General features: G+C 31.3%; 2 protein-coding genes and 1 non-coding gene across 4 annotated transcripts in view; 1 reads left to right on the top strand and 2 right to left on the bottom strand.

The window, feature by feature from the left end:
* The window catches only part of LOC103572363 (acetylcholine receptor subunit alpha-like), a 48,231-nt gene that overhangs the window by 8,008 nt on the left and 26,121 nt on the right, over nt 1–14,102 (top strand). The window lies entirely within an intron of this gene.
* LOC103572449 (cholinesterase 1) lies at nt 8,100–9,795 on the bottom strand. Its single transcript, XM_008551078.3, has 5 exons — nt 9,718–9,795; nt 9,099–9,647; nt 8,837–9,014; nt 8,442–8,778; nt 8,100–8,381 (listed from the first exon to the last, which is right to left on the bottom strand). The coding sequence occupies exons 2-5, from the start codon at nt 9,612–9,614 to the stop codon at nt 8,216–8,218; spliced, it is 1,197 nt and encodes a 398-aa protein (XP_008549300.2). The 5' UTR covers nt 9,615–9,647; nt 9,718–9,795; the 3' UTR covers nt 8,100–8,215.
* On the bottom strand, nt 12,062–12,134 carry Trnan-guu (transfer RNA asparagine (anticodon GUU)). Its single transcript has one exon. It is a non-coding gene; the product is annotated as a tRNA-Asn (tRNA).

The following is a 14,102-nucleotide window of genomic DNA, read 5'->3' as shown; positions in this document are numbered from 1 at the left end:
TCCTGGAAACTGTCATTCCAATAAACGTTTGATACATACGTAATACCTTTATTTTGTTTATATTCATTTGCCATCGGCACTCAATACCATTCAAAAATATATAATACATTTTATGCCCTTTTTTAAAATCAATTTTCGGGTTTGTTTATCTCGAGCATCGTTCACTTATCAATAACTCATGTTCACTCTGACAAAACCACCAACATGTAAAAGCAATTGCGAGTAATCGTTCGATTCACTCCATTCCATGTCATACTTTATACATAGACATACATGTATCTATATATTAGTTGATTTTAGGAAATATAGACACATGACATGACACAAATATAACGACTCAATCAATCTCCATTTAGTAAATTCTATTTCGTCGAGATAATACATACAGATAGTTCATTTGGACTTGAAAATACTATTATACGTTTGATACATATGTATATATATATATTAACAATAAAGTGGGCAATAGAGAAAACAGAGAGAACTTCCAAAAGCAATCCAAGTGGTTAGATAATTGCAATTGAGTTCAATCGTGTGTATGATCTATCGAAACAGAACTACGAAAGAGAATTGCGGTAGAGAAAGATAAAAGGGGTATAGTTTTTTTTCTGATAGTTTGTTTTTATTTTACGGAAGAGAAGAGATTAAAGTAACTGCACTAAAATGTAGATGTTGGGTATGTGCATGAGAACACTAAGGAAGATTATCGTCAAAGAGTCCAGAGGTCATTAGTCCATCCTGCTTTTTTCGTGAACGTATTGGTTGGTTTGCTCACTGGCTTACGGGCGCTTTTTACTGGTACCTAGACCAGGAACCGTCCAATGGAAAAAACTAGACTAGTCAATCTGCTTAAGTTCTTTTTTGCCATCCCTTTCTTACAACGGTGATGTCTAACTTTTAGTATTTCTGTCTCCACAAACGGACTGTCATTCTGGGCAGCAAACCACCTGAGATCTGCTCTGGAGAGCGATGAGACTGGAAAGCTGTTTCTTGTTTCATGGAAAAAAAATTGTCGAGTGGATTAACACATTGGAGATATGAAAAATATATAAGCGGAATGTCGAGCGACGTCACTGCGGTGACTTTGTAATGAGAGTTAGATAATATATATCTCTACGTTTATATATATGTATAAGTATAGAGGTACATTGGTATATATAATGTATAAATGTATGGAGGAAGAAGTTGGAGAAGAAAAATCTCTTGGGTAAAACGTTGACGTGCAAACATCGTACATCCTATGGTCTAGAGTCTAGAGGGTCTCTTATACTCAACTATATACTTACTTTCTTCTCCAAGTACACTTTATCCAAAATGGAATTCTCACTGATAAAAGAAAGGAGAACAGATAAATATAACACGAACCAGTGAAATGTGAGAACCAAAATCGTAACAATCGATCGCGCCAAAGACTTATACTTTTATATATCACATATGACAAAATACTTTAGTGTTGAAAGGACGTTTGTTTGAACGATAAAATATAAAATCCTTTTTTTTACTTATTCTCAAATAAAAACTATATTGAAATTTATGACACTTAAAATCCTCGATCGGCTCTGATTTTTTATAAATCAAAAATTTTTTTCATCATTTGATTTTTCCCGCTTATTTAAATTTTAAATTTAACTGAATAAAAAACAAAACTTGACATTAAAATTCATACTGCGTATAAAATATTTCGTTTAATTCTGGGCACCAGAGGTTTTTCAAAGAAAAATTTATGCTTTTCCTTATTTCTCTTTTCTTCATTCATTTATCGCATAATAAAACGCAAATTAGTTTGATGCCTACTGGGATCCAGAGTATGAAAATTTTTACACAGAACACATTAATTCCAGCGTAATTTGAGCTTTTCTTTGTACATTCATTTTTTACAGTTGCTACGGTAAATTTACTTTCTAAAAGAATTATCAAGTTGTCTTTCTCTTACCCGTAGATGTATTTTCAAAGTGAAACCAAAGCTAATTTAAAATAGATTGCTAGATTTATTTATCCTTGTTAGTTTATATTTCTCACTTCGCGGCAAAGTACACTTATATTATAAGCTGGTTGTTCTCGTAAAACATGTTAGGCAAAATAGAAGATTTTTAATTTTTTTCAGACTATAATTTCATGTAATATGTACATAAAACAATGTTACTTTTCAATATGATGCTAGAGCATACAAACTCACCCAAGTTCCTCTGCTCTCTGACGAGACTGAAAAAGTTTCTTTATATTTGGATGACATTGTTCGTAAACTCGATGGTTTTATGAAAATTCCATGTAAATTCTTTTTCTTCGCGGGATCTAAATAAAAAATGAAAAAGGAAAAATTACTTTGTAAGAACTACAGAAAAAATATAAAACTCTTAGGGCGAAATATGCGTAAAGTCAGCCCGTATTTGCCAAACACAAAACTTTTTTTTCATAAGTACAAATTTTTTAACAGATACCGTGAAAATTTCATGATCTTGAAATTATCATACAATTATCAATTTTTGAATTTTTTTTCAACAAGTCAATTACAAAAAAAAAATATTTTAAAAAAATGCACATGTAGAAAATTAAAAAAACTACATGTGCAATTTTTTAATATATTTTTTTTTTTATAATTTGTTGTTTTAAAAAAAATCTATCAATTATCTGACATTGGGTAACTTCAGTTTCATAAAATTTCCAGCCATGGAAAAATAAAAAAAAACAAATATTTAATACGAAATGTCAATTTATTTTTGCTTTCGAAAAGAAAGCTAAAAAAAATGTATTCCATCTAAAAACCTCATGTGTGTTATTAATATTTTTTATCTTTTTAATTTTTATATTTTATACTATACATATATATGATTGTTCTATTAGAAAAAATCGACATTGCTGTTACGGTGGAAAACAAAAAAGTAAAGCTAAATAGAAAAATAAAACAACTAAAAACGTTAAAAAAAAAAAAATTTGTTGAAATAATTTGTTTTTGTTTCTTTGTCTGTATATTTTTTCACTCCATCTCTCGTTATCCAGTGATATCTTATATTTACGAACTGAAAGCTCGTTATTTTTTGATAGAACGCGAAGATACAAGAAAAATAAGTATGAGCAATAAAAAAAAAACATCAGATCGAGTTCTGATTGTGTAGTATATTTACCTTTTTTAGCATTAAAAATTTTTTTAACTTCAGATATAAATAAATGCATATACTTAAACTCTAGTATTTTATCATCTCTGTAGTTTTTGCTGAAGACTAAAATAGTCCCTAACGAGGCCTCATTTTTTCCCAGAAAGTAATACTTTAAGCAAAGTACACTAACATCCATTATCTCTCAGAGCAGTGGAAAGAAGGCAATCATGGTGTATGCGCATGACGAGCTCCAAGTCGCGTGATTAATTTTCTGGCCCAAGAAAAAGGCGGACAAAGCCTGGAAATAAAATAAAAAAATTCTATTATAAAAAGCCTTGCTCTGGCCAAGACGATTTCCCGCTCACATCTTTCAATCATAACACACATTTTTCTTCAATTTTTCTTTCATTTTCTCCGTAAAAATGATTGAAAATCCAGACTTACCAGTTGCTCTTTTTTTCGACTTATCGAATTTTTTTTCTCATAGATTTCAAAAGCTGCATCAGCGTAAACAGATTATTATTGAATATTGATGTATCGGAATAAAAAGTAACATTTCCAGGGATCTAAACCTTCCGGTTGTTATCGTCGAAAGGAAGTCATACCCGGTAACACGGTTACTGCGATAACGTCGTCACCATTTTCGTCTTCAGCCTCGCCTTCGTCTTCCGAACCCTCGTTGGCGATTGCAAGTGAGAGGAGCAGGTTGCTGGATTATATATATATATATATATATATATATATATATATATATATATATATATATATATATATATATATATATACCCACTAAAAGATGTATAGAACAGATCAGTCGGTTCTCCTTAACGAGCGTGTAGCCAATCGAGAGAACAAACTTAGCACAAGTGTGTCATCAGCCCGAGGAATATGATGACGATGTTCTACTGGAGAGTGTCACGGCTACGGAAGTTTATCTAGCTGATGCTCAATCCACCCTAAACATATATATATATATATATTATGTATATCTATACTCCACCGCAAATTTGCGGAGAAATATATCGAAGATACATCACATCGGCAGTTCATTGGTTGTGGCGAATTTTCGATACCGTTTATATGTTATACATATATTCTCTTCTCTCAATTCAATTAACAAGTCGCCCGGAACATATATACAATTTGCACACATATTTATTTGCATTTGTATTCCAATTTATGTTTATATTTCATATATATCTCTTGCATAATACATGTTATTGTTATGGATGAAAAACTAATATGTGCTGGATAATTTTAAGTAATTAGTTTATTGTTTAATCTAAAGTTTGTCAGAAGGAACGCATGTAATACAGCCGTATTTGTAATTCATGAAATTAGATGGTGTTACTGTGTAACAAACGAAGTACGAGAAACTAAGTGTGGTAAATGGAGTACAAATATTCGGCGGTTTTGGTATTTGTGGTTATTATATTGTTGGCTCTCGTAAACAATATAAATTACCAACAAATTTTGTTAGTTTATTTTATTTTATTTAAGTAAAAGTTGTATGCACACAAGTTAAACCCATTTCACCATTGATTTTTACCTTGATAAAACAATATGCATTGTTATTGTTGTATCTCTTGTGACTTATTACCCTCGCGTGGTACACTGAAACTTCTCACGCGTTAGGGCTCTAGATGTACGTTATATACTTTGTTTAGTCTTGATTGCTGATGATTAATCTTCAGTACCATGACTTTGCTTGCTTTTGGTTATTTTTCAACCACCGGCAAAGCAATACTTTTTTTTGTCACTGATTAATCATCAAGAGAAAGTTAAATCAATTCTGGAAATAAAAGCTTAATCATTGATGTTGTTTTTTATTTTATTTTGCAAATAGTTATTTTATAGCTGAGACTATTTTCTCTTATCAATCGCAGACCCTAATCTTTTTCATTATGCAAACTGGTTGCGGTGAGTGCGAGAGATCAAGGGGAAGAATTAATTTGAGGGACTTAACATCCATTATTTAAGGAAGCGAAATGATCAAGATCTTTTAATAACAGAGTAAAGGAAAGTAAAGCAGAGGAAATCAGTTAATACTCATCTTGTTTTATCTTTTTTGCTTTGTGCTGGGTCTTTGAGAATCTTAAAATAGCGGAGAATTGAGTGCGAGAAATATATCGTGAATTAAGTCAGGCGTAGTTTTACGATATCTAGTAGAAGCCAATCTTTAATACTCCCCTTATATTCAACTGCACTTAGACTCTGCACGTCTCGTCTCGTCTTGTCTCAGTATCAGTTTTTACCTTTCTCATGACGGCAAAAGATCGAAGAGCTGCTTGCAGCTCACTGGAGCAAAACACGTTACGATGACGAGAATAGACACACGCGTTTCACTGAACAATAGCCCCGAGGTTTATCGGAATGAAACTATCGTGAAAAATCAAGAATTATAAACAGCTCTACAGGTATTAAATACATTTTTTCCAATATTATATTACGCTGCAATATTTCTGCTGAGTATCAGTAGTACAACACAAAAGCTCTCGGCTCTATGCAGAGTTAATAAATAAAATCTTCAAGCGGGTGCTTTTTGTGTTTTTTCAATCTAAATTTTTTTCGAACGTCAAACATTGACGCATGCGTTTTGAAACTACGAAATATTGACGCTGAGATATCCTTGCTCGGTTAAAACGCGTTAGGTCGATAATACGTAAAAAAAAAAAGTATAAAATTTTCACCCTCTGCTCAGTATCTGATTCCTTTTTAGTCCTCGCGTGTACCTTTCTCACTATCTCTGCGCGAAAGCACCTCAGGTGCTTTTTCATGTTCCAGTCACTTGAATTTAACACAAGATTAATCTGATCCTGAGACTTTTCTTTGTACACACGTTATCCCGACTAACATTTGTCATGTATGTGTCTTCCGCAAGGGCTCAAGTCTTTATAGACACGTTTAGAAATAAAAAAGTAAACTCCAATAAAAAAAAACTGATAGTGTTAAAAATGACCATCTTTCCCTCCCACGAACCTCCCCGTCGTTTCAATAGACAATAAATCATCCCTACATAGAATAGCAATTGTCCCTTTCAGGCCAATCGTGTTGACTGGATTTATCTGAAAATAGTAACCGTTACTTAATTGAATTTCTGGCGGCTCGAAGGCCAAGTCACATCACCGGCGGGTTCTTTCGACAAAATTAAACACTGTGTGACATAATTGTTTAAAGATACACCCAAAGATATATAAAGATTAAATTAGCGAAGCCTAGAGCATGGGGTCGATAGACTTTATTGGCGCGTGCAAGCAACAGCACGCCCGATGCACACGATTGTGCCACCGCTAACTATATATGCAGTGTTTGCAAAATACGAGCTTAGTACACGTAGTAGACTGAAGCTATAGAATGAAGGAATAAGCTAACCCTCGCGTGATACAACAACTACCATAATGTCGAGTTTAAGTTCCGTTGTTCTGGAAAGTTACGAAAATTTTGCCCACGCTATTTTGCGATTCGATCGACACTCGGCGATACACTGACGCCATTCAAAGTATTACAATAATATTTATTCGAATCCATGGAGCGTGTCACTTAATTCCTTTCACAGACCGCCAAATAATTCCAGTATTGCGGCTGGTGACAAAACCTGGGCCTTGTTGTAATAGTCCGTGATGAAAAGAAAATTATCAGCGGTGTTGTGGTTGAACAATACTGGGCATTCGTCACTGGGACATAGATTAACACCCGGTAAAGAGCCTTTTGCAAAAATATAAAAGATTATGCTTCTGTTTGTAACAGCTTGTCTTGTCTTTAATTCCTGTCAAATATTTTTTCTTTATATTTTTTACGTTTATTCTTTTGTTGATTTTTTTTCTTTTACCTTTTCTTTCTTTGTCTACTGCTGTAGTGATGCTTCGCGTGTCAGAACACTCTCCAGTTTTCCGTGTCTCGTCGAATGGCTGAGCAGTCTATATTCTAGAGACTAGAGAAACCGAAGAAGCGTCCTGACGGGTTTTCTCTTCACGATTGGCCGCTCCCTTTGTCCCAGTAATGACTCGTACTCGACCTCCCTCAGTGAACTCGCCCTATCGCTTTCTCTACCAACTGATCTTTTGTACATCATTTCCTCTTTCTTTGGAAAATTTTCGACTGATAATTTCGAGGATTATGAAAAGTAGCTGACATACTTTTATAACTAAATTACTCAAAAGAATTAAATTTAAAATTAAGTTATATTAACTTTTTATTTTTTTTTTTTATTAAATATCTTAAGTCAAATATTTTATTTATAATTCAAATTTCCTCTTAATGAAAATTATTATTTTTTATTTGAGAGTAAATACTTTTGTTTGGCTTTGTTTTAATTTGGTCGTCTTATTTACTGTAAAAAGATGATAAAAATGGAGAAACGACTTTGAATTTCTTGTGAGCGATGTTAATGGCGAACTCTTTTTTTTTCTTGTGGCGAAAACTCTCGGAGGTAGGAAGAGAAATATAAAACATTTTACTTACTATACAAAAAATTCACCAGGGTTTTAATTAGTCCTAGAGTTGAGTAACTGGAAGAGACACTCACAGAAGTGGAATACTCTGTAGAATGAATTTGTTTGCGTTGAGAATATTATCTTATATATATTATATCACATACAAATCCATTCAAGTATTTTTATAAATTGAAATTATTTTCAAAATTTCAGAGAATGAAATATAGAAAATTATTTTTAAAATTGATATTTCCTGTACTTCAAGCATTATTTAATTGATAAATTATTGATAATTAATTTTGAGTGATTTTTAAAAATAAATTTTATCCACTCGGTATAAAAATTAATGGAAATTAAATATATTGTACATGAAGTTAATATTAATTAAAAACTATTGATTTGAATTATAAAATATTTAATATAAAAAAAAATATTATTTTAAAAAATATCACTCAAGGTAAAATCGTAATTGATAATTAAACTTTTAAATTTGATATTTCCACACTCAATTAATCGCTATAAAAAATTATTAATTAATTTTAATTCTACTTTGTTATTTTCTAAAATTAACTGTAAATATCATATATGTTTTATCAATTGATAACATCAGATGATACCATAGGCAGCCGTCGTTATCTTCTCTCTCATATTTTATATACATTACACATAATTAAATTTAACAGATAATTAATTACAATGATTCATCTCACGTTCTTTTTCACGAATTCTTTCATTAATTGGCCGCTTTTGCAATTTAAATCCATTTCCTATTTCAAGATTGAGACCTTTTTTTCCTGATGGCCACCATTTTATTTTTAAAAGCGGGTCAGATTTTCCTTTCGGTGTCGGATTTCTTTTGTAAAAATTTTTATTAATTATTCATAGAAAAAAATAATTTAAAAATTATACTCACAAATGTTTAGCGAAATTAGTCCACATTGTGACCATTTTCTCCCGATGCCTTCCAATGTCACTCCAAGGATCAGTTGGTTGATTTTTATTTTTAATATAAAAAATATGTGCGACATCATCAGCATGTCCAGTACCAGGTAAATTGTTATGACCTTCGACTTTATGTAGTGATTGATCATAATCAAATGAATTGCGGTAATAAAAAACTGGTGATTCACCGAAAAATGTTAAATATCTTTGTGTCAGGTCTATTCCTGCAATGAAATTTAAATCTGACGCAGGATCGATAATATTGTCAGTCATTTGTTTACCCATGACTTGAAAAAGTAGTCCAACAGCTGTAAGAACGAACTTGTAAGATAAAAATTATTTATAAAGATAAAAGTGGTATCTTACGCCTGGCAAATGATAACGCCTCATTTTTGGTAAATCCCATAATTTGTGGACCCTGATTAAACTTTTTCATTTTGTACTCGAGCACTGGGCATTCGGTTATAAAATAACTTTCGTTAGGGCTTATGGGAGTTTCCAATGATGGCTTAAATGGTATCGGTAAACTTCCGTTTAAAATCATCTTTAAATAATTAATAAGATAAATATATAAAATATAATACATATAAAAAAAGATATACCATAATATTATAAAATATATAATTACCAGGTCAGGAATAAGCCAATTAGTAGCACTCACGATATCGTAAGAACTTTTAGAATAAAGTTGCTGAAGTAAAACCTCTTTGTTATCAGTGTTAATTTCTAGTTTACGTCCTAGACTAAAAGCACTATTTTCAGCCTCCTTTGATGAAGAAAATCCCCATGAATTAAGTGGCGAGCCGCTCATAGCAATTGACGCTCTAAATAGTCCCTTGGAAAGTCCTGATAATTTATGAAGTTGAACAGCAACTGCGCCGGCACTTTCACCAAAAATAGTTACTTTTCTCGGATCTCCTCCAAAACTTTTAATATTCCGCTGTACCCATTTCAATGCCAATACTTGATCCTTCAAGCCGGCATTCCCCGTACTATTTGCATGGTTTAATGACAAAAATCCTAATGCACCCAAACGATAATTCATCACGACCACCACAACATCTTTCTCAATCAAAAAGTCCGGTCCGTAAAATTTGCTGTCTAACGAACCGGACATAAAGGCTCCATAGTGGATCCAAACCATCACTGCACGCAACTTAACATCATTTGAATAAACCTAAATATTTATTTATTTGTAAAATTTGCGGCCAGTGATTAGTAAATCAATAAAAATAAGTACTAATTACCCTTGGCGTGTATACATTTAAAAAAAGACAATTTTCATGGCCAATTGTTCTAAGCGCGTCAATATCGAATTGTGGGCATGGGCTTGGATCATCATATGCACGTAAAAGCGTCGGCTTCCAACTATCAGCCTCGATGGGTGGCTGCATTACAATGTATTTTTAAAAATTTTTATAATTCTATCGATTAGCAAAATAAATAATTTTTTACCTTAAATCTACGGTAGCCAGTAGGTGGTTTTGCATACGGTATACCTTTGAATGCAATGTATTCTTTATTTGACTGAACAGTCACTAAAACTCGACCAGCCACACGTCCTTTATTTGTTCTCACAACAATGGCCCTTTTACCGTATATCGACACAATTAAAATATTCGTAACGAAAATTGTTACCAACAAAGTAAACGCAATTTTTTTCATTTTACTCGAAAAAAAATTAATTCAAATTCTATACATGGATTGTACTGAAAATCTATTGTAATTGAAAAAACTATAGAATTATGATTACTTTTATAACTATAGTAATTCGAGGGATAATTTTTTATTGACAAAATAACACATTTACTGATTTATTATTTGACAATTTTGTATTTTAAAAATTTTTTCCGAGTGTTATAACAGCAGTGAATATCTTTGAATGAACTGATTAAATTATTAATAGTAGCTAGTGTTAAATGGTAAACTTTAATATAATAAAATAAAATATGACTTAACTGATTAGTGTTTAGACAGTTGTCGATGCACAGTAGACCCTCTGATCATCAGATCTATAATTATGTTGAGTTGAGACAAGAAAATATTGAATATAACAACTACTAATTGAATAACATTACTACTAGGATTCATACCTCTAACAGTGTCAGAGTATCTATCTTGTGTTGTCAATACTTTATTTAACAGCTCATTTATTTTCATTCGAAGTTTAAAAAAAAAGGTAAAATTATATAAAAAAAATTGAACAAATATGAAATAAATTAAACTGAATGAAAAAATTATGTATTCAGGCTAGACGGTTTTAATATGAAGTAATATAATGACACGCTCAGTGATACTGATGTTGTAATGTTGACTTTTTTTTCTATATATATCTTAATGAGCATGCAATTTACATTTGTTATTATTTTACGTCAATTGGAATTATTTTTATTTTATATATAAATAAAAGATATTATTTTTCTGATTTTACACAATTAATAGTAGTTAGAATTGAAAATTCAACAAGTTTTGGAAGTTCACTAGCTCAGCTAATATGTACATTCAAAAAAATTTTATCAACAAACGCTAAGTGTTTTTTCGTTTATTATATGCACTTGGAATTCACAGAATAGAATAGACACGGGAATTTCAAATTAAGAATTGAAATGAAAAATTAAAACGAAAAATTTCATAAATTTTTTGTTAGTTCAAAAAATTTTAGAAAATGGTAGATAAGGAGAAAAGGCAGTAGAAAAATAGAAGATCTACCGCTAAAACGGGAAATCTGGCTACACTGGTCAAAATATGCATTTAAATGGCAGAAGAGTTACTAAATGTAAAACAGTCAGAAAATTTGAAAAAATGGAAGAAAATTTGGACCACAGTGAATAACTGAAATTTATTTTAATACAGTAATTAAATGTCAGTAGTAAATTTAAATAAAAATACAACGAAAAAAAGTATTCTCAGTAGTAGATTCAATTTTCATAAATTTTTTAGAAGTATCACAAGACTCGAGAAAAACTTTCAGATTTTCATGAAGTGTTGTGTATTGTAAAATATCAGGAAAAGTTGAATTGTAGTAATTTCATTTTTTTGTATCAAGACTTGATATTTCAAAAATATTTGTCAATCAGAATAGCATCAGGTATTCCATGGCAAACCGGCGATAGTTCGGATGCCAGGAGCGGAGTGTAATCACAAAGATCATCTCCAGCGATCATCACATGCTAAGTGGATCAGTAATGACCCTACTGATTGACGAATATTACTTCCCAATTGATGGCTTATAAAAGTTTACAACGATTTTCTGTGCACGAAATATCTTTGTCGTTCAAGACATCTAGCGGCCAGCTATCGAACTTCAAAGTTCCAGTTCTGAATAATTATTCATCGATTATTCAGAGTTGGGAAATACTTTTCATGCCTGCAAGCATTTTCTCACTCAACATTAAAAAAAAGTTTTGTTAGTATTCCTAGTATTTTCATAGTATAATTTTCGTAAAATATAAATATAAATAAATGAAAAACTAAAATTTTCAAAAAAAAAAAAAAAAAAAAAAAAAAAAAAAAAAAGTTAAATAATGAAATAATTTTGATTTTATTACAATTTTTTTTTATTTTACATTTTTTGTAAAATAAAAAAAAAATCGCCCCTGGGTGGGCTCGAACCACCAACCTTTCGGTTAACAGCCGAACGCGCTAGCCATTGCGCCACAGAGGCAGATATTTTTTTTTCTTGACCAATACGTACATAAGCTTGGTAATATTTTTTCCAACAAAAAATTATAATAAAACGAAAAAATATATCATACATAATTTATTATCATCAGTAACTACAGTATACTCCTAAAAAAAAACTTGAAAATAAAAAAAAAAATAAAAGTTTAACGTCGGTATGAAATACGATCGAACCTAATGCAAATGACGTTGAATAAGTATTAAATATATATCACTTTCATTTTATTTTATTGTTCATGTAGCAGTACATGTATATTCACGAAACAATCGAATCCATTTTATCTGTCAGCAAACTTTCGCGCGGCGAGTAAAGTGAGACGGGCATTCAGATGAAACAGAAAAAATAAACAAAACGAGACAGAGATAAAGTTGATATTTAAAACTTTGATGCATGTTCCGTGGGTTTAAAACTTTTTTCATGCAAAAAAAAAAAATGACATTTACTTTTATTTTATTTTTCATGCCCATCAGGCAAATTAAACATTGATCGTATATATATAGACCATATACACATAGTAATCTTGCTCTATACAAAAAAAAATTTAATTGCTTATTTTTATATACACCTAGACATTTAATTGTCGAGCTTTTGGAAATAAAACTAATTATGGTTTGTAAACTGCGGCAGTAGTGGAACAAATTGCCGATAAGGTGCGACACTTTATCGTAAACCACAAAATTGTACACACGCTTATATATAAATCTCGCTCCTATGAAGCGTTATTTGGTTACAATTAACGGAACCTACTTGAATCATGGAGATTACTTGCCCTTTTGTGCATGTGTGTGTCGGGTGTGGGTGTGTGTGTAATGACGTACTGGTCAATCGGTGAGCACTTCTGTTCTAACCACGTACAGTAAAACCATCGCCGACCACAGCAACATTCATATCCCACATTCCTCTTTATCTCGTATTGTCTGCTATGCTCATTACAGCATATTATACAAAAGCTATACACATTAATCATAAGTATTTTAATTAGTCTACGCTTTTAATACTTAAACAATGCGTATAGTTATTATTTATAACAAACAAAATAGTAAATCATAAATTTTAAATATATAAAAAAAAACATGAATACCAGATGCTAATAAATAAATATAAATTTTACAGGTAGTCTAAAAAAATTTAATGGGGTATAAAAGTTCAATATTTTATTTCCGGTAGGCATATACTGACAAGCTAAAACACAGGTACGATCATCCCGGAATTTCACTTTCAAATTTAACGATCCATTCAATTGATTTGAAACATTTCCCTCTGGTCAACCGACAGGAAATGGAAAAAATAAAATTTAAAGGAATGAAACAAAAAAAAAAATATGTGAAATAAATTTTAGAAGAGCGTGTATTACACGTTTAGTTAAAATACGGCTCTGAAAATGTACGAGTGTCAGGAGATCTGGTTCGCAAAACGAAAAAATAAAAACAGTGGTCATCAGAGATGTAAAATTGAGTTGAATTTACTGTGATTTTTATTTTAGATGAATCCCTCTCGTGTTACCAATCAAACGGACTTGATAATGGAAATCTATGATCCCCGATGAAACAGAATCTGCTGTACAATGTTTGTACACTCTCTTAGTATCCATGTCTAACAATGCCTGTATAATACAGGAGTATTAGCTTTGTATCCAAGATTACGGCATTATGATACCATTGTAAGCTATCTGGATTTTATTCTCATTAAAAATCTCCTTTGTCCCTCACTCACTGCTGATAAATGTACGGGCAATAGTTTATTCAATTAAAGTTATTTAATTAACAAACTAAAAAACTAAAATTCAGTGTTTCGATAATAGTATAAGCTGTGTTAAACTTCAAACTGACGCGAAAAAAATTTTCTTGATGAACTAGGGTACAGTAAACTTTATAATATGAGATGAGAATTTTTTAGTTCATTAACTCTCTCTGACTCAGTGCAAAGCCAAAATAACACAAATTGATTAGA

Source organism: Microplitis demolitor, chromosome 8 (assembly GCF_026212275.2).
Source record: "Microplitis demolitor isolate Queensland-Clemson2020A chromosome 8, iyMicDemo2.1a, whole genome shotgun sequence".
Classification (NCBI taxonomy): Eukaryota; Metazoa; Arthropoda; class Insecta; order Hymenoptera; family Braconidae; genus Microplitis; species Microplitis demolitor.
The sequence above is the reverse complement of the archived record's forward strand: the minus strand, read 5'-3'. Positions and strand labels throughout refer to the sequence as shown.

Bases quoted from the DNA above. Each gene is read 5' to 3' on its own strand.
- LOC103572449 (XM_008551078.3), bottom strand. From the start codon at position 9,614: ATGGTTTGGATCCACTATGGAGCCTTTATGTCCGGTTCGTTAGACAGC. The intron at 9,015-9,098 runs GTAATTATATAT...AATTATTTAAAG, and splicing joins ATTGGCTTATTCCTGACCTG to ATGATTTTAAACGGAAGTTT. The intron at 8,382-8,441 runs GTGAGTATAATT...TTTTTACAAAAG, and splicing joins ACTAATTTCGCTAAACATTT to AAATCCGACACCGAAAGGAA.